Source organism: Ischnura elegans, chromosome 5, assembly GCF_921293095.1.
Source record: "Ischnura elegans chromosome 5, ioIscEleg1.1, whole genome shotgun sequence".
NCBI classification, from domain to species: Eukaryota; Metazoa; Arthropoda; class Insecta; order Odonata; family Coenagrionidae; genus Ischnura; species Ischnura elegans.
The window spans coordinates 85,636,439-85,659,308 of NC_060250.1; the positions used below are offsets into that span (position 1 = coordinate 85,636,439).

Here is a 22,870-nt window from a genome sequence, read left to right on the forward strand (position 1 = left end):
TACTTTTTTTTTCTTGAAGCCCCACTTTTGGTGGTCTTCCTTTTGTGTAATCTTGTTTGAAGGAAACTGAGCTTATTCCATAAATACTCTGCTGCAAATCATAGTAATCAGTGTAGTAGGAGTCCTACCATTGCCAAAAATCAGTTCTCCATTCCCAAATTTAGTAATTATGTACTGGGAAAAGGAAGGTTTTCCATGTTCATTCATCCAAGTTTATTTGCACATAGCTGTATCACATGGACTGCCATTTTGTCCGCTCTAACCTGTCAACCTATCTACAATATGGGTCTCTTTTGGGAGCAATTTTTACTACTCCCTCAGGTACACCTCTTGGGATAATTACACAGAATGTCATAATGTAATAATTTCTCAATTACGGTAACTGAAATTTTGAAACTCAAATCTAGTTAGTTCTACTCTTGATACCTCTCCAATTGATGCAATACATCTTTCTCTAACTGCTAAGTCTTCATTTTGTAAAAATAAAATAGCAGTTCATTTCAAATTAAAGCTACATTTATTCAGCATCATTGAAAAGTGAGTAAGAATGGGAAAATAATAAAATATAACTTCAATTCATGAGATATCAGTGGATAAGATTAAAATATTTATGGTTTGTACCTAGGAAATAAAATTCTGCTCTTAATGTGTGGAAATCCTCCAAAGGATTTTATTTCTACAACTTGTTGCCTAACTCCATGGGCACATGGTTTGTGGTACAAAAGAGGTTGATTTGACGAATGACTTGTTTCAAAGTCATCCCATTTTACTGCCTGCTTGAAAAATACTGTACATTGTCAGGTAGCCAAAGGAACACACTGGTATCCTCAGCATAGTTAACAATCATGATTTTACTGAAAAAAGGCAAAAATAGGAGCAGACTGGTATAAAAAAACAAATGATTGACTTTGAAACAAGCCACACCCCACTAAACACTCTTTTTACACTTGATATCCGAAGAATGGATACAGTATTTTCCTCTTTACAAACACAGCATTAAAGGATCATATGTATGTACAGGCACAGTGACTTGACAACATGGTTCAAAGAATGAGGTAACAGAGTAAACATCTGCGACAAATGAATCAAGGAGTGTGGGAGGTGAATGGAAAGAGTGTTGCACAAAAACCATATTCAACATTTAGGAAGTACCAAAAGCCTCATCAAGGCAATGCTTTAAAATCAGAAATGAGGTTTTCCTAATAATCTTATTTAAGTATTTTTATGCTTATCCATAAAGATAAATCATTTTGAATTAACAATATGCACATCCCATCAAGGTCCAACACAAACATTTTCTGATGAAATGGGATCACATTCTTTATAAAATAAATCATCTGTACATTATAACAATTATAGTTTGAAAACAGATATTTCAATCTCTATACACTTTCTTAGATTTAAAGAGTAACATCATTTTAGTGGATCTTCATTCAATAGAGTTTTACAAACAATTTGCAAAAATAAACTGAGAATGACTGCGAGGGAAGATGCCTTCAATGAGAGCCATGTCAAATGTGGATCTTTTTTCCTTTTTGGCAGTGAACACATAACAATACATGCTTGACATGACACTATTTAACAATAATTAAAGTCCTTTTTAACTTCCTAGAAAAATCAATACCTCACTTTTGCCCAATAAATGGTCAATTTCAAAATCACGAAGTTTTTGAAGATCACTGATTTTGTGTGGACAAGTGAATTGGCAGTACTATTTTGAGTTGGTGTATTGTATTTCATCTGGTGGGCAAGAGGAAACTATGGAGAAAAAATATATAATATTATATCTCTGACGAGCAAACATCCCTTGCATTATGTGAGGTAACATTTGTACCTGTGAATGCGCGACACATAGGGTTACTGGCATGAAAATACTTTTGCACCTTCACTTAACAGCAGCCCACGGAAATTTGTATAACAACTAATTTACACATCATATAATTTCTATTATACACAATAACATAGGGACCACAGCAGCCTTGCTCTACTGTTTAATATAATCATCTTTTTCTACAAAACTAGAACCTTTGTTAGTCCATCACCAGGCACAAGTTGACGAAGTAATGTTAATAAAATGAACTTACAGATCACTAAAGGTTTCTTTGTTAACACAATAGCCAAGAAAGAACTTCAACTCCCACAACCCAATTACACAGCAAATAAGGCTCAATTTCAAAACAGAGCCCATTATGAGTCATTAAAGCCCAAAAAGCTAAAAAAATTACATGGAATGTTCGAAAAATCTATTGCCACTTAAAGCATATTCGTTCAGCAAATGGCAAATAAAAGAAATGTAAACATAGCCATAAAAATGTACTCTATAAACACTCCACAGGACTGTACAATTACGACATTGTACGTATTCATTTTCGTTTTCTCAATCACACAGTCATAAAATTAAACCTACTACTGTTTGATGCCCTTGTATCTCTCCTTGAGTGAACAATATCACTCACTGGAATGTGTAAATGCACGAAAAGATCAAAGAAAACTTAATAACACAAATAAAACAATTATGAGCAAGGATATTGTGGTCAAATTCAAACAAAGGCAAGCATGACCTCATCACTGGAAGAAACAAGCATCGCATGAGGTCATCCTGTGCTGGAAACTGAGCCTTCACGTTACATAGAACAATTCAACAGCCATTTCACACTTTGTATCACTCTAACAATCTGCTACAAATCCCTTCAGAACAAAGGGGTAAGCTCAACTACGGATCCTGAGTTTTTAACTGTAACAAAGTGCCTTTCTGACTTCTTGGACTTTGTACTTAATGAAGGCATCACTTTCTTATAATTGAAAGGCATGATTTAAAAAATTGCTGGCTAGATTTGGACAAGCCTCGCAAAGTTTTCATCAACATCATGATATCCACATCATATATAAAAGTTAAAATAATTTCAATTTACCTGAAAAGTTAAATTTAATTTTTGATGCTTTTTTATTTTTTATTAATTTATTTATTGCACGTACTTTTCACGGCTTAGCTGGTTTTTATAGAATTAGATGAACAAATAGCGTGTACCAAAAATTCACTACTTTCTGCCATCCAAATAATGTCTTGAAAGCCACAAGAGCACTTTGTTTACCAACTCCACAGCTGTGGCTCCACAGAAACTTTCCATAAAATATACAAACTGAATATCAGCTTCTCTGTAATCATGGTATAAGTGACACATCACAAAATCCGGCGCTGCTAACTCACATGCATGCACACGTAACTGTACCACAGAAAACTATCAATTCATATCACAGGCATGCTCGCTTCCTCTGGCTCTGGTAAAGATGAGCCAGGGTTGCAAGTCATGCCTCACTGCATACATTTTAGAGTACGTGCAATCGCTGTATATTGTCCTCAAATCTCTTCCCAAGGAACTACACCTAAGCCTCATATTCTGATGGCAATGTACACAAAATATTTCCTAGTGGCTCACAGGCATCTTCTATTCAGGATTTCATCCTGTCCATTTTTCAATCTCCTAAAACGATGGCAGATTTGAATGTCATTGTCATTGATACCAACTTGCAAAGTAACCACCTCAGTCACTAAAAAAACCAGCACATTGTCACTCATGGTGGGTGCCAAACGGCCACGCACAACTTTGAGGGAACAGTAGGACTTGGCCCATTTTTCTCTCTTCTTTTTTGAGCTTTCAGATCTTGGTACAAGTGCTTCTTTTCCTTGGCCCAGGTACATTCCTCACAGCCTGTGCTTGAGGAGGGAGAAATGCTTCATTTAACCCATTTGCAGTGATGAGAGGAGAAGGTGCAGGGGTCACACTGCTCACGGATGAAGGGAACAAACACACAAGAAGGAGCTTACGTGGGGAAGTTGATGGGCCAGCCACTCAAACATGCCCACGGCCACATCTGTGAGTTGTACACCAATCTGAGGAGACAGAAAAATATTATCAGATATGACATTTACTTACTCAAAAAAAAATGTATGACCCATGTAACTAACCCAAGGATGAACTGCTTTAGTTTAAATCAATGATGCCCTTTTAATGTATTTCACAATTGATAGCCTATAGTCACAATATAATTAATAGGAAATTTAGAACTAATGCACTTACTCACATTCCCTATTAATTGGAAAATATTCTAATTTTCATTCGTCATTTCCAATACAGAGAAATTTCAATAAATTCCAATTATTAATAAATCTTTAATAATCACTAAATAATTCTTTGATAATATTAAATAAATTTCAATCTTCTAATGAAAATGTAAGTAGTGCTTTCTTGAATCAGGGTTAAATTTAAATTATCAAGAATGAGTACCATTTCATTGAAACTTACAATAGCCATAATAACAGCAACATATTCATCACATGATGTTGTGCCTGGCCACTATTTCCGCTTTGCATGCAGCATTTCCATAAGGAGTGTTTGAGTGGGTGCTCCTCCAGTGCAGTGCTTATGGTACAAGTGGTCCTCTCCTCTGCTTGCCAGCTGGTGGATCTCAGGGAGCACCATTAACAACTTGGCAAATTTATCCTGGATTGAAGAGGAAAATATAGCAAGGTCAATCACAATCCTTTATGAATAAGGGCTGAAGGTGACCAATGAGTCTTTAGAATAAGAATTTTGACTTCTCAATTATTATTTTCCACTGGAAGTTATAGCTTTTTAACATTGAACTTCAAATTTTACATTTAGAGACGGTGCTTGAGATAATGTGAAGGCAGTAATATCAATGCCTAATGAAACAAAGTAAAATACAGAGATTCTTCGTTAAGAGATGAGATTGGTGTGTTTTAAAAATTTGATATTATAATTGCATGTTAAAAAAGGTTCTCCATGTTGTATTTAGCTCATTGATATGATTTTTTCAACAATTAATTTCTCCACATACATATTTTATGAACAAGGAGGATTTTTTAATCCTTGACAAAGGGCTGAAGTGGGGATAAATAGCTAACCTGTATTTGAGGATAGCAAGTAACTGTGTAATCCAGGAGCGCCTGCTGCACTTGATCATGGCCATCATGTACATGCTTCCAATTCATTAGCCCTCGAACCTCTGCAAAAAATATAATTCTTCCGTCAATGAAGACTTCCAAACAATGAGGAGACAATCATTAAAGGTATTGGGACAGTTTCATTTTATTCCAGTTTTAAAACTTGGAGCATTATAATTGTAAAAAAAGGATTCCAGGAAAAGAGATCAGACAACCTGTCTGCCCCCCAAGGCCAATAATTTTGGCTGCAGTCCTAATTTATCAAGTAATTTGAATTTATAAATCTTGCATGGAATACTGAGAGGTTTAACAATAAAGTTGTGATGGAAAAGGAAGCAAGAATTTGTCTCCCATTGCATACCTGGATTTAGAAGAAGAAGGAACTTGATGCAGATATAGTCGCTAACATCAAACTTGAGTTCCTCTAACTGCGCGGTGAGATCACTGAAGTGGTCAGCTAGTGATGGTACGCCTAGGAGTCCCAGACACAGGAGGTCAAACTTCTGCCCATTGGGAAGTGCCATCTCATCTGGCAGGTTATTGTGCATGCGCTGGTGCATATGATCCAGCACCAACATATCAGACCATGAATGCTGTAGGAGTTTCATCTGATCATCCACCTGAAAGGAATGCAGAAGGAAAATTTAATACCTCTCCATTATGATTCAGTGTTATAAAACTTAATATCTAGATATTCTAATCCTATTTTCAGGACTGATTAACATCAGTAGCATTCCATATACATCATTATGCAAGAAATAAATTAAATGCTACTAGTTGGCACATTTACGTTAGAACATCTATATCACTACAAAAGAGCCTACGGGTTTCCAGAAACACATCACAAAAATGTAAGAATGTTTGAGAAAATAATGATTAAATAGCGTTTCGCTGAATTGTGGTACACACATGCTTTTGGGTTTCTTCGAAAGTAATCTTTACACCTATATCTCCCTTAAAAGAATATCCAAACGCATAACCAAGAATTGTACCCATCGACTCACTACTTACGCTACCTAAATTAACTTACCACAAAAATAAATGCCGCTAATTACCGTAAAAATTAACAAAAAAAATCATCTTTGTCTTTGAAAAAATCTCTCGCACAACACGAGATTGAGGACTAATTCAGAAATACGAATGTAGCATCGTAAATCATAATAGCTAGTCATTGCACCATGACACAAATTAGGAACGTGAACCATTGAAAGACGAGTTATTTTGATATGAATAAAAACTGCATTGCCAACAAAACGGATACACGTTACTTTACTATTGTTTCCCTCGCTTCATTTTCTAGGGTAGACTACACATATAAAACGGAATAAAATGAATTGATTCTGTTGAATTTGATGGGGACGAAGTGTTTTCAAGTCCCACGCAACGCCATTGGTTGGCGGACGCATGATTAAGTCCGGCAGGAGAAAATTGGGAGCTATGTCTACGAACAAGCCATGCAACTAGTTGGGGGAGGGGTATAAAACCCCCACTAACATTGTGCTTCTTTATTATTATTTTTATAGGGAATAGAATGTATTTTATTTTCTAATTTTAATCGCCGCCAAGCATGGTAGCTGAGGAGAAATATATTAATATTAACAAATATGAGCAACCCTTCACCGATTCGGCTCGACTCGCCTATCTATGCTGAGTGTTTTGGGCAAACTGTAAATAAACACGTGAGATCTAGTTCTGCATCACATGGTAGAAAAAATAATACAACGCAAGATGATATCCGCGCATTCCAACTTGGCGGGCACCTCGCAAATCTCTAAAGGACATAAATCGGCGCGCGGGTCCAACGCGTAATTCCCCTGCGCATCCAAGTCCCAAAGAGATTTCGCGAAATCTCTCTCGCCCGCGATCCATTGGCTGATACATTGGCTAGATCACGCGCGTACGGCAGGCAGCCTAAGGCACCTTTCACATTCCTCCAGTGTCCAGGAAGAACCTTGGATTCAAGGTTGGGGCGGAGTCTGGCGAGGAGGGAGCGGCAAAAAGATGCAGCGGCGGCGGCAAAAGACTTCTTTGGGGCTTCGGACAGACTTGAGACGCGTGAAACGAAGACGGTGCGTTTTTTTTCTCCCACAACCACTGTCCTCAAACAACCATTCTCACACTTCTGCGACGGGAGACATGTGAGTGACACATGAGGTTGGTGCGAGTAGCGAAAAGCACCTCATTTTTATGAAATTTTAAAAATGAAATACTCTAAATGTACAAACTTCGTTAAATGACGGGTAGAAAAATGTACGATTTCCGTGATACATTTTCTTGAAATCATATTTGAAAATCCGCATTTATATACGGGTACTAATGGTAGAACTTGTCTAAGCACAGGAAATAAAGTTGATCAATAAGATATTTACATTTAATTTTGCATTTCAGTATACGATGTTCGTTATACCACAAAATTCATGCTATAAATAAATGCAATCAGGTCACCACACTAATTTGTGAGTTATTGGCAAAGCAATGATGTAATTGAAGTCAAATCGCTTTAATCTCCCCAATAGACCCATATAAAGAGAATATAAAATTGAAAATATAACTATTTGCTTCATTATTATGTTCACCGTTATTTTGGTATTATAAGCCTCGATGGACACTATCTATGATTGCAATACTTTTTTATCAACATTTGCGAAAAGAGATAGTTCTGGATTCCGCAGTCACAAACTTAAGTCCTTTATACTCTCTGATTGCAGCGACGGCAATCTCAACAAATCACCAATACTTTGAAGCGCGGGATGAGGTAGTACTTTTTCATGCTCGACTTCTTGGAAGTAGGCGACCAACCAGCGATTTCAGAGAGATCCTTTTTGATTTGATTCTCCCGGACACCGGATCCTCTCAATGTTTGATGATAATCAAAATTAAATGGAGACTGGTCGCTCTGAGAGCGCTCGCGTGAACGAATGTAACTACTAGCTCCTAAGAAACTTCTAAGAAAAAGAGCACAGAAAGCGGTAGCAAGCAATGGACGGCTTGGAATCTCAGGTGGTGCATATCCCAATAGCCTCCACTTCATGCATTAACAACATCCTCACCCAACACGGGACAAATTGTGTGGTTGTTAGTTCGTGAATTGCCAATGAAACAACAGCGATGACATGCGAGTATGGAGGGTTCCAGTAATAAACCAAAGATTTCCTGAAGGATAACTGTGGATATGTTGAAAATTTTGAGTTGAAAATATTGCAACTTAAAATTACTAAGCTAAATCGACAGGAGAGGTAGCACACACACACAATGATGAGGTATCTACTTGAAAATTAGGGGAAAAAATATATTAGGCAAAACTGAATCTATGCTTCCGCGCTCTTCATGCGTCACCATTTTATCATAAGCTTATTGCAAAATAAAATATTTCACGGATAGGGGGAATGCCTAAAAAACGAAGGCGTGTTGTACGAAACAGAAGCCGAGAAAAAATTGGACAGAGAAAAAATGTTCACGCCTCTAAACGATTATTTTCAAATCTTAATCAGACGCAAGTCTCTCCGCTAAACTTTGCACGAAAGTCACCAATAATAACAAGGTTATAAAAAAATAAATTCAGAAATACGCCATCAAAAGGAAAGCGCATAGGAATGAAAAAAAGGAGAAACCACACCTCGGACTTTCGTTAATAAAAGCCTCAATGAAGTAAACACTCGAGTACAGATCGCCAGGCAAAAAAATCGGTTTTATCAATAGCAATGCGGTTTGTGATACGGAGATAGAGTGAAAAAGTTTGTAAATAGAGGATGATGCAGCTACGGCAAACTCTGATACATACGCAGCGACCATAATGGGACTTTCATAGAGCCTGAGATAGCACGCTAACTTTTTTTCAAAGCCCTTGATATTTTATCAACAAATATGAAATGCCTCCAGCTCCGGAAAGGGATTCGGTAGATTAAAGCATAAATAATGGAATAAAGGAATGGTATGAAAATAAACAATTTAAAAAAATTGAAAAATCGCATAATATTACTCTTTTCGCGATTCATTTATTTTTTTAATGGAAAATATGTGTGCGGCTTCCGAAACTTGTCGGGTTGTACCAGCTAAAGAAAAAAAAATATCAACCGGCTTGGAAAGTAATTCCAAATCTATCGTAATAAGGCGATCCTTCTCCATTTTTACATGCAGCGCTTAATTCACAAAAGTCGGTCGATGCACGTCCTCGCAATATTCCCCTTCATTCGTTGAGGCGCGCGGGCGCTCGCGAGGACTCACCTTCCTCCCCACGACCATCCTTCCCGCCATTCCTAGCCGCGCGCCCCCACTCTCATCGCCTATTCAACCCCGTTCTACCCCTATTTCCCCACCCCACGCCTACGATAGCATTCCCGTCGCCATTTACGCCGCCCTAGCTCACTGGGAGTCCTCCCTCCCCCTTTTCGTCTATCCTAGCTGCCCGCTCCACTGACCTAGATCCCTCCTGAGAAGAGGGGGATGATGGGATTGCCGCTCACGAGAGATGGTGGAAGGAGGAGGGATTAGGGGAAGGACTCGGAGGGGGTGTTAGCATCAGAGGGAAAATAGAACGGCCACTTGGCTCTGATGAGACGAGCGCTAGGCGCCACTAGAGCGCGGGGAACACCCCTCTCCCTATCGAAGACATGCTAAAGGCGCGAGATTCATCAACTTCGAAACATTATCGAAGAGGTCTTTCGCCTATCCCCATGGAATGTTTACAATTTAATTGGTAGATAGAAACTTTTGCAACTCCATGGCAGTTTCTACAAATTTACGTCCCAATTACAAATCTAATTGAATTTTTTCCAGATCCTTCGTCCGCCAGCACAGAAAAAGAATGGAAAATTTATAACTCATAAATTCGATAAAATAAATAGCAGCCTGTTCACCTTTCAAATATTTGATTAGGATTCAGTGCGGATTTCACAAGGCAAATTTCTTGCTAAATACGTAACTTCGATCCCAAGCACCAAATGTAGCATACATGGTTAAAATATGTACACATTGAGGTATACATCACGGTTCCATCATTAAAATAATGTGGTAGCGTTTTTACAATTTATAACTTTAGGATCACATTTCATTTTTCGAGGTAGCGTATCCATTAAAGTCAGAGATTACGACAAGAGAATTTATATGAATCACACAATTGTTTTTACTCAAGAATAAGCTGCTGGCTATCAAGATGTTATTAATCGTCCTGGCTATTGTTGGGTATGTCCTTCCCAAGCCTAGGGCACATGGATGCACCAATTTCGAAAAAACTGCAACCGGGGGGCAAAGCAACAAGGATCTAGGGGAGGCGTCACAAGAATGCTTGGATTCGAGACGCGCTCGGTGGGCGGGGTTGAGAAGGAATGGAGGATAATGGGTGTGAATAGGATGCAGAGACACGCACCGTCATCTAACCAGGTCCGTCCCACCTCTCCGGGGATGGAAGAGGTTCGGGGAAGGAGGAGAGCTTTGGTAGACTAGGAGGGGATGCGATGCAGAGAAGAAGGGTAAATTTGAAGAAGCTCAACGGGCAAAATGGTAGGTGGGTTGAAGGAAAAAATACATTCGCTAAAGCGATTTATCTGTTGCCATATGCTACAGAAACCTATTTTCGGCACAACATCATTTTCGGTCGACTATGATTTTAAATGCGCGTTGAAAACCATAAAAATCCATTAATTGGAATAACAGGGGACCAAGAAACACCATGAGTTCGCGCAGAGGAAGAGAAATTTAAGCGGATATTTGAAATCAAGGGAGAAAATTAAATGAAAGTATGGCATGACGGTAAGAAGAAAACATTGAAAGCGCTCGGAAATGAGTGATTAGTTAGAAAGAATAAGAAAACAGGACTAATCCCATGTAACAATCATTAAAGGCGTGGCTAAATATCATTAAGGCCTTAAAATTTATACGTCACCTATATTGGTTCAATCGATTTTTAAGAAAAACTTCGCACTGATTAAATGTATATTTCTAGACCCGCCACAGTTTCGTGCGAAAATGAGAAAGAATATGAGCGGGAGAGAGTGAGAGATAAAAAGGAAACATACTAAACGCCACGACGCGAGAGAGGAAGTTGACCAGTTTACCATATCCTACCTTAACGTGGGGCAGGTTAGGCCGGAGAGAAAGATAGAGGGGGGAGAGAGGCTTTCCCGACCACCCTTCCCTCTCCACACCTCCCCGCTCCCCCCCCCACCCCCAAACAACCGGCGGAAGAAATTTGCACCCGAAAGATCATCACCCACCACGACACCGCGCGACTCCCAATTAATAACGTCCGCCAACGACTCCAATGGGAGGGAAACACCGGACACGCTCACTGGGAGATAATGGAAAGAATACGTGAAAAGAGAGAAGAGAATGGATATGAAAAGAAGGAAGGAAAAGAGAATGCCAAAAAGAAGGGGTAGAAAGATCCGCGGATGGGCTTTTGAGATGGCAGGCCGAGAGCGAGTCTTCCACGAGCAGAAGACAAGGAGTGATGGGCTGGAGGGGCAGTCTTCGAAGGCCTTGGGATGTCGGGGAGGAGGATTCACAATGGAGGAGGGCGGGAGAGGCACGGGCGAATGAAATGGCTAACGGAAGAAGGAAGGAGTGAGGCAGCGCGATGCACCGCGGCAGAGGGAAAAAATGCAACGCCGAGGCGCATGAGGGTGCAACACTTAATCTATCTGCCGGGCCCCATCAAAGTGCCATTCGACCTCCTACGAGCAGGGTGGTTGTGTTGTCCCATTTGATGGACGCGAGTAAAGGGTTGGAGCAGTGGGTGAGAGAGAGAGAGAGGAATGAAGGCGGAGGAGGGTAATGTTTAGAAAAAAATTATCTTTTCTACCTGACGATTTTACACGCCTTTCTCACATCTCGCGTCTGTTTTTCTCATACTATAAGGAATGAGGGTTCATGATCGTCCGCAGTGTATCAGGGAGGAACAGAGCTCGATGAAAAATTCGTTTTCCATGAAACTAAGCCGTAACACCAGAGGGTTTGCGCTTGAAACAAATTTCAGTGATGATGGACCTTCGCAAAATGGAATAAATGCTGAACATTATTATTAGACATCAAGAACAACTCAGGCCATACCACAAGTGGGATAAAATCGAAGGCGCTTTTATGGTTGCAGATGGCGACAGAATATCAACACAACGTCTGGGGGGATAAACTGAATGAGAAAATACGACTGACGAGGCTTCAAAAGGCACTAGAAATTTTCCAGGTTGCATAAGACTTCAGAAATATGTGATAGATGACGCGAATAAGGCGACAATAATAATCAACTTAGAGTGAACTAGTGAAAGGAAAAGTGAGTCACTAAAGAGTGTATTACAAAAAAACTAGAAAAAATATTCCATGGCAAGATTGCCAGGCAGTCAAAAAAAAAAACCCAATGCAAACCAAATAATACTTTTGGAAGAAAAAAATAAATATCCGCGAAGTTTATAGCTGCAATGGACTCGGTACGGATAGAGATTTATAGCAAAAAAAGTAAGAATGGAAAAATGATATCATAGCACATATACACGCGGGTGAACACGACGAGGAAAATTTCCGAAGGTAATGAACAGATCGTGCCTTGAAGATCTTTTATTTCGCAAAAAAGAAAACAACGGAGAAATAAAAATGGCGATCATTCCCCCGCGTGGCCTTGCTGGCCTGGGAGCGATGGGCCGTGCTATAATCCCCATCTTTACCTTTCTCCGCGATAGCCACAAAGAAAGGAAATCCTCTCCCAATCACTTGGAAACCGTGTCCTTCAAACAGAAAACCCCCATCCATCCGAATCTTTCCATTGCAAGGCCAAGAGTAGCTTTTAAAATCCGGGGAGTGAGATTGGGGAAAGAATCATCACGATACCCGAATCGTGGACGGAAAAAATAAAGGTACAGATCGCACGAAGACTACATAGAAAAATATGGGAAGAATTGCACAAAACAGAAGTGCTCAAAAACAAACAAGGCTTGAGAAAAATAATAAGCTACCAAAGATTACTCACCGTCTACAATGAGTTTAAACGTACCCTTCGTTAAGCAGGAACTGACCCACCATGCACCGTTGGATATTAACCGACTGCGCAATGATATTTCAAAATCTCACGGATGAGGAATTAAAAGGAATGATATTGTGTTTTCCAAAGAAAGAAATTGGCTAATGAGTAATATGGCCCGAATAAAACACCACTGGCGAAACAAATGAAAAAAACGGTAGTGGCATGTCTATTGCCTATGCCTTATCCTGCCTTATCCTTCGAGCGGGAAGTTAGAATTATAGTAACAAAACAAACGGAAGAGCCAAACAATTAATGGAGCATGACAGATGACAATTTAGGAAGTAAGATAGCAAAGTATCATAATTTCTCGATAAGGTATTCCATTGGAATTCTTGATTGGGATCAAAAAGGATTACATTTCAAACCTAATGAGGCAACAGCTTTACTCGGTGTAGTTCCCACTGAAGCGCTTGGAGAAGAACCTGAACCGAGACATAAGGTGGAGCGGCGGACGCCATAAGACAGGCGCACCAAAATTAAAATTTCCAAAAATATTTTCAAGGAATCAAAAAGACTTTAGGTGAATACAATTTCCCGCCGATGGGCAAATCATTTTATAAATAACATTTAAAATAACTCGATTAACAAGGAGCGTTACACCTTACACCAATATGGGCTAAATATTTACTCTTATGCTTCAGGAGCAAAAGAGACATTCCCCGACAGTTATTTCGTGAATAATAATAGACCCTTCTATCATCACGACGAAACCTGATGGCTTGACCCCGGGCGCGACTTGACAGCGAAGAGTGGACCACATCCTGCATGTCATCCGACACTCAAAAGTGAAAACAATTTCCGCTTCTGGCAGGGATTTCCTCGCAGCGAGCGGGGGAGAAGTCCCGTCCGGCTTAGCGCCCCAATCCACCAAACCAACCTGATAGTTTTATGGGACGCAAGAAGACGAAAGAGTCACATGTGAAAAACACGCGAACCGAAACAGGAGAGAATTAGCCCCCCAGGAGGCGAAGACGTAGCACTACCGCAGCATAAATCACTCCGATGGAGCTGTAAAATGTCGACCTCGCCACACTTTCGCTTTACGTGTTTACGCTTCCCTCTCACATGGGACACTGTGTGGAAAGAAGCAAATTTAAAACTAGATCCCTCTGAAAGGAATAAAGGATGAGGGCGCAAGTGAGGAGGAGGATAAAAACGTTTCACTTTCAGAAAATTCCTCCCGAGAGAGAGGTCCCCTTGCGAAGCGGCTCTAAACAAAAACTTTACTCAACACAACGCACAACAACGTTCTCTTTCAGCCCTACCGACGCTCATAAATCCATCCAGGAGCCCTGCGGAGACAATACCTACGTGGGAACCCTGAAGGGTGGACAACGTCCAAGGGAATAGGACTTGTCTGCGGTGGTGGCAGAAGGGGTTTGTTGGCTCAACCAAGAGAACTCCGACGCAAGGTCACAACTATTGTCGCAATAGAAAGTTCTTCACACCGGGGAAGTGGAGTAAAATACGATCGCTCTGGCGATGGGTTTCTGGGAAAAGAGTGGGAGGGACCTAGAGAACGCCAAAGGGAGGCATATTAGTCATTCAAGTACCAAATTCAAATGATATCACTTTCTCAAATATCCAGACTATTTTCGCAATTTTTCAGATTGTTTGGTAATGAATATCAAAAGAAATTAAATTTCTTCATGATTCTCGCAACTGTGAATCCAATAAACGACGATGGACAGTTAACGCAACGATAGATATATTTCTACCTCTTGACGTAAACAAAACAGGCTAATTCAATTAAAGAATTAGCGACAAAAATGCCAAAATTTGACGATCATGTCAGAATAAGAAACTTAGAGAAGTTACAGTATTATATCGTGCAGGAATTAGACTTCAACTATTCTTTCTTACGACCAGCAATCAATAAGAAATGTAGAAAATTTAAAGAAAAAATTCGTCACCCCCTACAGCACGACGTTATTGCCTCTGGTTGAATGAGAAGTAAAATTAGGTATCACTAGATATCCTCATTCTCTATCGCTGATTAGAATAATTAAGTTTTACACTCAAATTGCCCCCACTACCTAGTAAGCGATTTACCTCGTACAACTGTCTAAACAAGATGGACACCACATTAAGGCGTGAAAGGCTGACACGTCTCAAGCGTCACGCATCAGCGCCTACGATCGGTCTGGTCTTTTTGCATCATGACATCGTTTCAGAAAATTGAAATTTGTTCTAGCCGAGAATCGGAATGGAAAGAGGCACGAAAAGGTGCAATAAAAACATCTAAATACGAACCAGTACCTTTTACCACTGCAAACTAAAGCGAAGAAATACTCAAGAGACGACGGCGAAGATGACGGCTGAGAGAACGAATTACAACTCTCCGGATTGTAAGAAATGAAAGACTAACTTCAGACGGGGGGTTAAAAGAAATAATCGAAAGTTGGAGCTCGTCATGCACACAACTACTTTTTAAATAGAAGTTACAACGCGACAAAAAGAAAACGGAAGAGATGCAAGATCGGTTTTGAATCCAGAGATCGCGCGCCATCTGCAACGCGTCGCGGAGAAAAGACAGATGAATGACGCGAGTCGCGAGAAATCGAGACAAGAGTGGGGGAAACGGGCGGGAAAGATAACCCACGCTGCCGCCACCCCTCTTCGCAACGCAGCGCGGCAGTGGCTCTGCCCCCTCGCGAGAGGAAGAGAAAGCTTCGGGGACGATGAGTGAGTGAAATGGGGGAGAAAAGGGAGAGTGATGGATATATAGAACGAGGGTACGCTTGCCTCGAACTTGGCCCCGATCCCTCCCCTTTCTCCCACCACCACACGACCGCCTTGGCGATATATAATTGTAGGGAACTCGACCTTGCTCTTGCGGCACACAGACACAACCACCTCATACCACTTTCACTTTCTCCTCCCCCCGGACTCGTCGCCGCTTTCTCTTCACCACGCGTCTCCGAGGGCGCACTGAAACAAATGCACTGCTAACGCGAGGATCGATTGCCCCGATACGTCACCTAAGGGATACGTGCCTGACCCTTCACCCACCAATCCCCTTCTTCATTCCTTTGTACCCTCGGAAAACCCCTTTTTCTTTAACCGAACACGTGCTTTTCTCAGCTTGGAGACCTTTAGCTTAGCTCTGAACCGCGAGTCTCTTAATACGTTGCCGCGGGAGTTGCGACCACAGGATAATACACAACCGAACACCATCATTACAAGGGATCAGAATTGGAAAATTAGGTGTAACAATATTAAATTTAAATATTGGTTTTCAATGTCTTTTGATCGACGCGTGAGGAAAAGATGGTACCATTTTTTTTGCAAATTTTACGAAAATTTATATGTTCTTCTGGTCAGAAAATATTAATTTAAAAACACTAAAACTAAAATAGGGCGCAAAATTACTTCTTTTGCTAAAGGGAAACAATCACAATTGTTTACATTCCCATCTTCAAACGCGCTCTGATGCATATTTTAAAACTCATAATTCTCAGCACAATTCATTCCGAGGTTAAATGGAAAAAAAAACTTCAACTGCTAGTCAACATGGGAATCCTATTTCGATCCCACCCTTTTCTTGCGTAGAGGAAGTTAGTGATACGAGTTTTCACGCTAAAGAGGTAAGTTCGTGATTCAAATCCCTCACGGTAAGGGGGGACAACCGTCGTCCGCAAATTGCACATCAACGCGCAAAGGCCACAAGAATCCCGTGTAGTCATTCCAATAGCACTCCCTGTCGTTCACCGATGTAAAGAACTATCAAGAGAATAAATGCGCAGTAATTGTACTCTCGACGCACATACGCGAAATAAGAAGAAAAAGAAAAACAATCCAAGTCTGTTCCAGCCATCTCCAGAGCACACCATGGCGGATAGGCAAAGGTATGTTAAAAGAATACCGTATCCGGTTCGGGGAATTCCTCGCTCACGTGTCCAAGACTGCGACTCTCACACTTGATCAACTAGCACCCTGATCGCGAAAGGACTTGCGAAAGACGACGATACGAAAAAAATGAAATTCACGGGACTTTGCCGCACTACCACGGGAAAACAGAAGACCGAACTTCCCAATCCGATTGATATCCTTTAGATAGATCGTTAAAATCGCACACGTGACTAGTGGGTATATTCTTAAAAAAAAACTTATATTTCCGATGATATTTCAAATATCCTGATTCCACCCAAAACAGAAATTTGTGGCATCTCCTTAGGAGGCGAAGCTGAAGTGTGTTAAAAACTAGTAAGTATTCTATTCGTTCAACCCAACTGTTATGATTTCCAATTTCATCGGACCAGCTGATTATTTGTGGATACATTCAAAACGTGAATTCAGCGAAGGCGAGCGAATTGTCTCGTACAAGTCGAAAAATAGGAATACGGCAAACGTATTATTGTGACACTCTATTTACAAATTTTAAATGATTTACGTAAAACATTTAAATAGAAAATTAGCAGACGAGTGTCGAGCGACGGCCATGTTTGGCCGGATATTATGTCACAGTAAACAGGTTTCACTTTCGTGAGACAAGACGCCATCCCATCCTCTGCCTACCATGGCGAGAAAGCCCGGACGAGAGTGGTCTCAGTGAGACCAAACATAACGGTATCTCTCGAGACGTAAGGCTCAGGCCAAAACTAACTCAAGAGGGTTTGGAGAATGACCAAAAGGCGTGACAAGAAAAAGGGCGGAGGGATGGACGAAAATTACTTGAGGGAGAATAAATCTATGAAAATTTGAAGATGAAACCGCCATCCTAGCTCGCTAGGACGACTGAAGACAAATGGGGAGCATCCACAGGTGGACAGTGGGTTGTGTGAGTAAAAAGTAAGTTTCCAGGTCGAGTTGTCTGAACTTAGCGAAGGGTTAATAACAGTTCCAAAATCTGTCGGACAGAATTTGCTCCCGAGATTTGTACTTTTGGTCATTAGACAATTGACTTTATAAATTCGCATACAGTTGATTTCTATCGCAAAATTGTTCATTGTCATTTCTATCAATTATAACAGCCTTTTAAACGAATTTTATAAAATCAATCATAGCATATGCCGTGTATGACGTTGACAACAACAAAATAAAAAAACAGCAACACAAAATTGAAAGTCCTCGAGCGATAATTTTACGAACACTTTTTTAGGCTTTAGTGGTGGAAAACAGAACTATAACACAGCGCAACAACCTGTACAATGCAGTAAAGGCACAGTAGAGTGCGGATAGAATGGGGGGAACTTACCACCCACAATCCTTCCTTTCCACCCCTCAACCCCCCTCCACCAAAATTCCTAACCTTGACGCCAGTCCGGCCGACAGCGAGACCCCACCACCACCACCCGCATGTGGAGTAACCCACTCCCCCAAACCTCACCCACCCGCATTTCCCGCACCCCTCTCACTAGTGCCCGCATCCCCCCCACACTCCACCTCCGGGATTCTTTCTGGACTGGACGAGGCACACTCATTCGTGACTTGCGAGTCATCGCTTCCCCTACCCCCGTTCCGCCTTTTCGAGACTCACCCTACCTCCCCCCACCCTCCACCATATCTCCTCCTTCCACACCCCAGCGAACCTCGCACACACCGTTCCTTTTAAAGGAATAGGCGCAAAATGTTGAGTGCCACGACATAACAGACGTCCAACAGCTCGACAGAGTCAGTTCGCTGCTGCTGGCGCGGCATATTCCCATACAATTCATTTCCACACTCTAAGAGGAAAAGAGGGTTAAACAACGAGCGACAAAAAAGTTAACGCTAAATTTGATAAAAAGGAACGAAGAATTAAATGCTTCCCCGTTTTTATCACGCTTTGACCGAGACATTTTTCAAACGCTGCACTTTGATAGGCATAGAAAAATTAATGTCATGAGGTTAAATTTCAAAAACTTCACGCCTATATGCAAGGAATTCGAAGTGAAAATGAAGAAATTCCAATACACATGAAGCGCAAGGGCACTTGTGGAAAAACATCGTATAGCTTTTCGATAAACTCGCATGACTAAGCAATTCACGGCACTACGAGCAATTTAAGAGTCTATAATCACAATTGAGTCAGCAGAGGGAATAAAGATCTAAATCTGACACTATTCTCCCCGAAATTTCAGAATATTTGGTATAATAATCCTCGACGATGAATACAAATATAGTGAGAAATTTACGCTGGGCAACTAAAGGGATTTACAGCGATAAGTGAAGAGCGATTACAAGGAGTTTCGATAAAATATGTTAGGGATATAAAAAACTACATTAAAGGCAGGATCGAAATTAGCTACCAAACGTTTGGCTTTCCTCGAGACTAGAACGTAATGGCTAACAAGAACAGCGCAAGCCCCTGAATACATAGGCAACCACCGTCACTTATCATTATTCCGGGGTCCTTTCTCAGTCCTAAACAAGGGGTAGATCTTGCTTCTGTCCGACTACTCCCCGAATGAAAAATAAAAAGTTGTTTATTCTAGTGCTTATACGGAATATTCAATGGATATTTTTATGCTTATTTTCGATAGTTGAACATAGTTAATGGTACCAAAATTCCGGCACCATGCCGGCGAATCTTGAACTAATCTACGACCGTAGATACCCATAATTCGCAAAAAATAATCGATACTATTACTTTCAACACACACCAGAAATCAAAGAATTTAACTTGAGTGGTACTAGGGAATTTGGCAGATCACTGGTGATAATAAGAAATTAAAATTGTCCTCTTGCTTGGCTTAGCCCTCAATATGCCTCGATGATGCCCGAAATTTTTATGTTATATTACCTACGCTAGCGAAAGGGAGGCAAAAGAAGTGACGTGTCTCGTTTCAATGCTTTCAAAAATAGACGCACGGTCGATTTCTAACAACCGTGCGTCTGGAGTGGAAAGAATAAAATTTCAACTTAGGAGACCGTCACCCTTAAGTCAAATCACTCGGGTTGTAAATATTGGCCCACGTTCAAATTCGGAAGGTTCCCAAGAGATGGCGAATCGTGGCCATCCTTGCTTCCAGAAACACCAGTGAACAATGCTTGAGTGCTCTTAAATTAAGGCTAGAATTAAATACCAATTACATGGTATTTTTCTCAACATAATTCACGAGATTCATTCAACATTTGTTTTATAATTAGTTGTAATCCTTGCTATTGCATTAAAAGATGAGGGAGACAATTAACTCCTAAATTCTGTATTCCAGGAAGTATTTCTACAAATTCGACACAAAATACCATTGATGTCAGTTTAAGGTGAAACCTGAACCATAATGGTTGGTATTCTAAGCGAAGTCCTAATGTATTTTCTGGTGTCTTATCACGCATAGTTCTAAACACTATAAGTAAGTTTCTGATAATTACATTATGCGCAAGTGTCTCATAGAGTTTAGGCTGCCATTACACAAAATTACATTTATGAAAATTATACCCGAAAGGAATAAATTAACCAATATACTAATGAGGACAGACTAAACAAATCGGTACTTAGAAAAATTAAAATCGATAACAAATTTTATGAAACAACCCATGCCCCTAACTGTACAATACCACACACGTCAACTCATTCATCAACGCTAAACGAATTAATTCAATGAGGTTTTTTTTCATAACTACGTTAAAAAAAACAACCGCGAATCGCCACTCTCGTAGCAGCACGCTGCTGGGGTGACTCCAAACAATCGATGTCACCCGGGCACAAGCGGGACATAATCCCGCCCCGTTCATTATGTCACGAGGGGGCGCCACCGCTGTGGCCACGAAAAGAGAGGAAAAAATATGCACGCGGCACACCACCTTGAAATTCTTCCGGCCAACCTTGCGTCATCGATTTTCACTTTCTCCGACGACTCGCCTCTCGCTCTAGAAATAGGCACTCCGGGTTTTAGCACAAGACAACACTGCCATTTCCCTCCCCTCGGGATCCGATGCAAACACCACCTCAACGCCTAGAGAGAGAGAGTTGTGCAAGCGTAATGCATGATACGGCAAGAGCACGCTATAACTTCGTGGGGTGGGATGAGAGGGGTGACGTTTTCGGTAGCGGGAGACAGAGATTCTGCCGCCGTGCCATTGACCCACTTCGGGTGGGATTCCAGCCGCGTCTCCCGTGAACACGCACAAGTCAATACGAGCTGGCTGTCGACTGCGAGGGGCATGGTTGATTACGGACCGAGTTCGAAACCGGGAGGAGAGACTGGAAGATAAGACGACGCAAACTAAGGCTGTCTCCGACAGTGAAAACGATCTGCTGCCGACAAGGCAGCAGAGTTATAAGACTTTCATCTCTGCGTCCCCAAACGCGTGGTGCGCATGAATATACGAAATGGAGTAACTGATCGAGACTAATCTCTTCTTATCTAAACGATTCATTCCTCTGGCCGCCCCGCGATGAAACCTCGCCTATGCCCATGAATGAAACTTGAACTAGTCAGATCTGACGCAGGCAAGCGGACTGGGGCACACGCTTGCAACCCACATACAACTATTTATAGAACCGCCGCTAGTAGTAGGACGACGCGACGTAACGCGCGACGAAATTTGAAATTATTATTCACCCCGACCGAGAACTTCAACGTCCCCGTGCAGTACGTTACATCAACGTTTCTCACTGTCAAATTATTGCTTCTTAGATGATTTCCGAAGAGAGTAGTAATTTAGGCAAAAGGAAAATCGAATTCAGAATTCGAGCCAGCAAGCGAGAAAGAAGAAAATTAATTTGTAATTAGACTGAAGAGATATCTCGAGCCGGCTTTGTTCAACGAAAGAGGAGGCCACATTATTATTTTTTAATGATATAACTAGCATGATGAAAATAATACACAATCAATGGCCATCAACTCTAAATTGGTTAGATGTATCTCTGTATGTACTTATAAATTCATCATTATCCTCCTCAACGACACTGACTTCGTCTAAGGTAAAGTAAAAACATCTACATCCCTTCTCAACAACTGTGAGCTTTCTTTACTATCTTTAATGCCCACCAATTTTAAAATATCAATGGAAAAAGTACGCAGACTGCTACATACTTCACCCACTGCCATTAAATTAACAATGAACACCAAAAATACCTCCAGGCAAGCCCTCGATCATTTAATCGTAAATCAGCTCAAGCACAGCCAATGCGTAGAGATTGGTGAAGGAAATAGGGCACAGAGGGGCGCACCGGCAGATACTGCCTCCATTATTCCAAGAAAGGAGCGCGTCGTAAAAGAGGAAATGAGGGGATAACTGGCGAGACTACTTGAGCAACAAAAGGGGTCCACGAAGTGGGAAAAATATTCACCTCGTACCAAAACTCTGCCACGTGAAAATAAAACTCCATACGCCCCAATAATTCCAACGAAATACAAATCAGTGTTCCGATTGTACACTTAAGTTCTCCCACGGCACCAATGGCAACAGATTCGATCCCAAAGACTGCTGAATTGAATTGAGAAAAGTAAAAGACACACTCACATGACGTAACACATATTTCAAGATAAAGTGCGCTCTCCAAAGCCTTGAGTAACCTACCAGAAACTAACGGTTATCTAATTATAAAATAAAATTAGAGTAGGTTAGGAATTTAACGGCGGAAAGTCTGTACTGAGGAAACAATACAATACGAAAGATTTACGCAAATTGTTTACGTTATTTCCTTCGATGCACCTGGCGAAACTAAACCTGGTTGAAAAAGGATGATTCAAGGCGTGTAAGAAGGCAATAAAACGCTCAAATGAAACATGTCTACTATAAATTGTCGTTCTGTGACGACAAGACTTAAGTATTCCTATACGCCATTTTAGCATTTCAGATCCCAAAGCATTTTCTTGAATAAAACAATTTCAACATACGCGCATGGTCGTATTTCCACGTTCTCCACGCATGTCACGACCGCTGAGAAAAACACCACCCCACTGGAAGCTGATGCTAATGAAGTGCACATGATGAACGATCTATTCCTCGCTAAGGACGCCGAC

General features: G+C 40.9%; 1 protein-coding gene across 2 annotated transcripts in view; it reads right to left on the reverse strand.

Annotated features, from left to right (window-relative positions):
- Positions 1 to 642: 642 nt before the first annotated feature.
- Positions 643 to 22,870, reverse strand: part of LOC124159169 (nuclear hormone receptor FTZ-F1) — a 486,808-nt gene continuing 464,580 nt past the window's right edge. For both annotated transcript variants that reach the window (XM_046534791.1, XM_046534790.1), the window contains 4 exons: positions 5,328 to 5,586; positions 4,928 to 5,028; positions 4,305 to 4,502; positions 643 to 3,892 (listed from right to left, as the gene is read on the reverse strand). In XM_046534791.1, the coding sequence (XP_046390747.1) occupies positions 4,356 to 4,502; positions 4,928 to 5,028; positions 5,328 to 5,586 (507 nt within the window). In that variant the 3' untranslated portion in view covers positions 643 to 3,892; positions 4,305 to 4,355. The remainder of the gene's footprint in view (positions 3,893 to 4,304; positions 4,503 to 4,927; positions 5,029 to 5,327; positions 5,587 to 22,870) is intronic.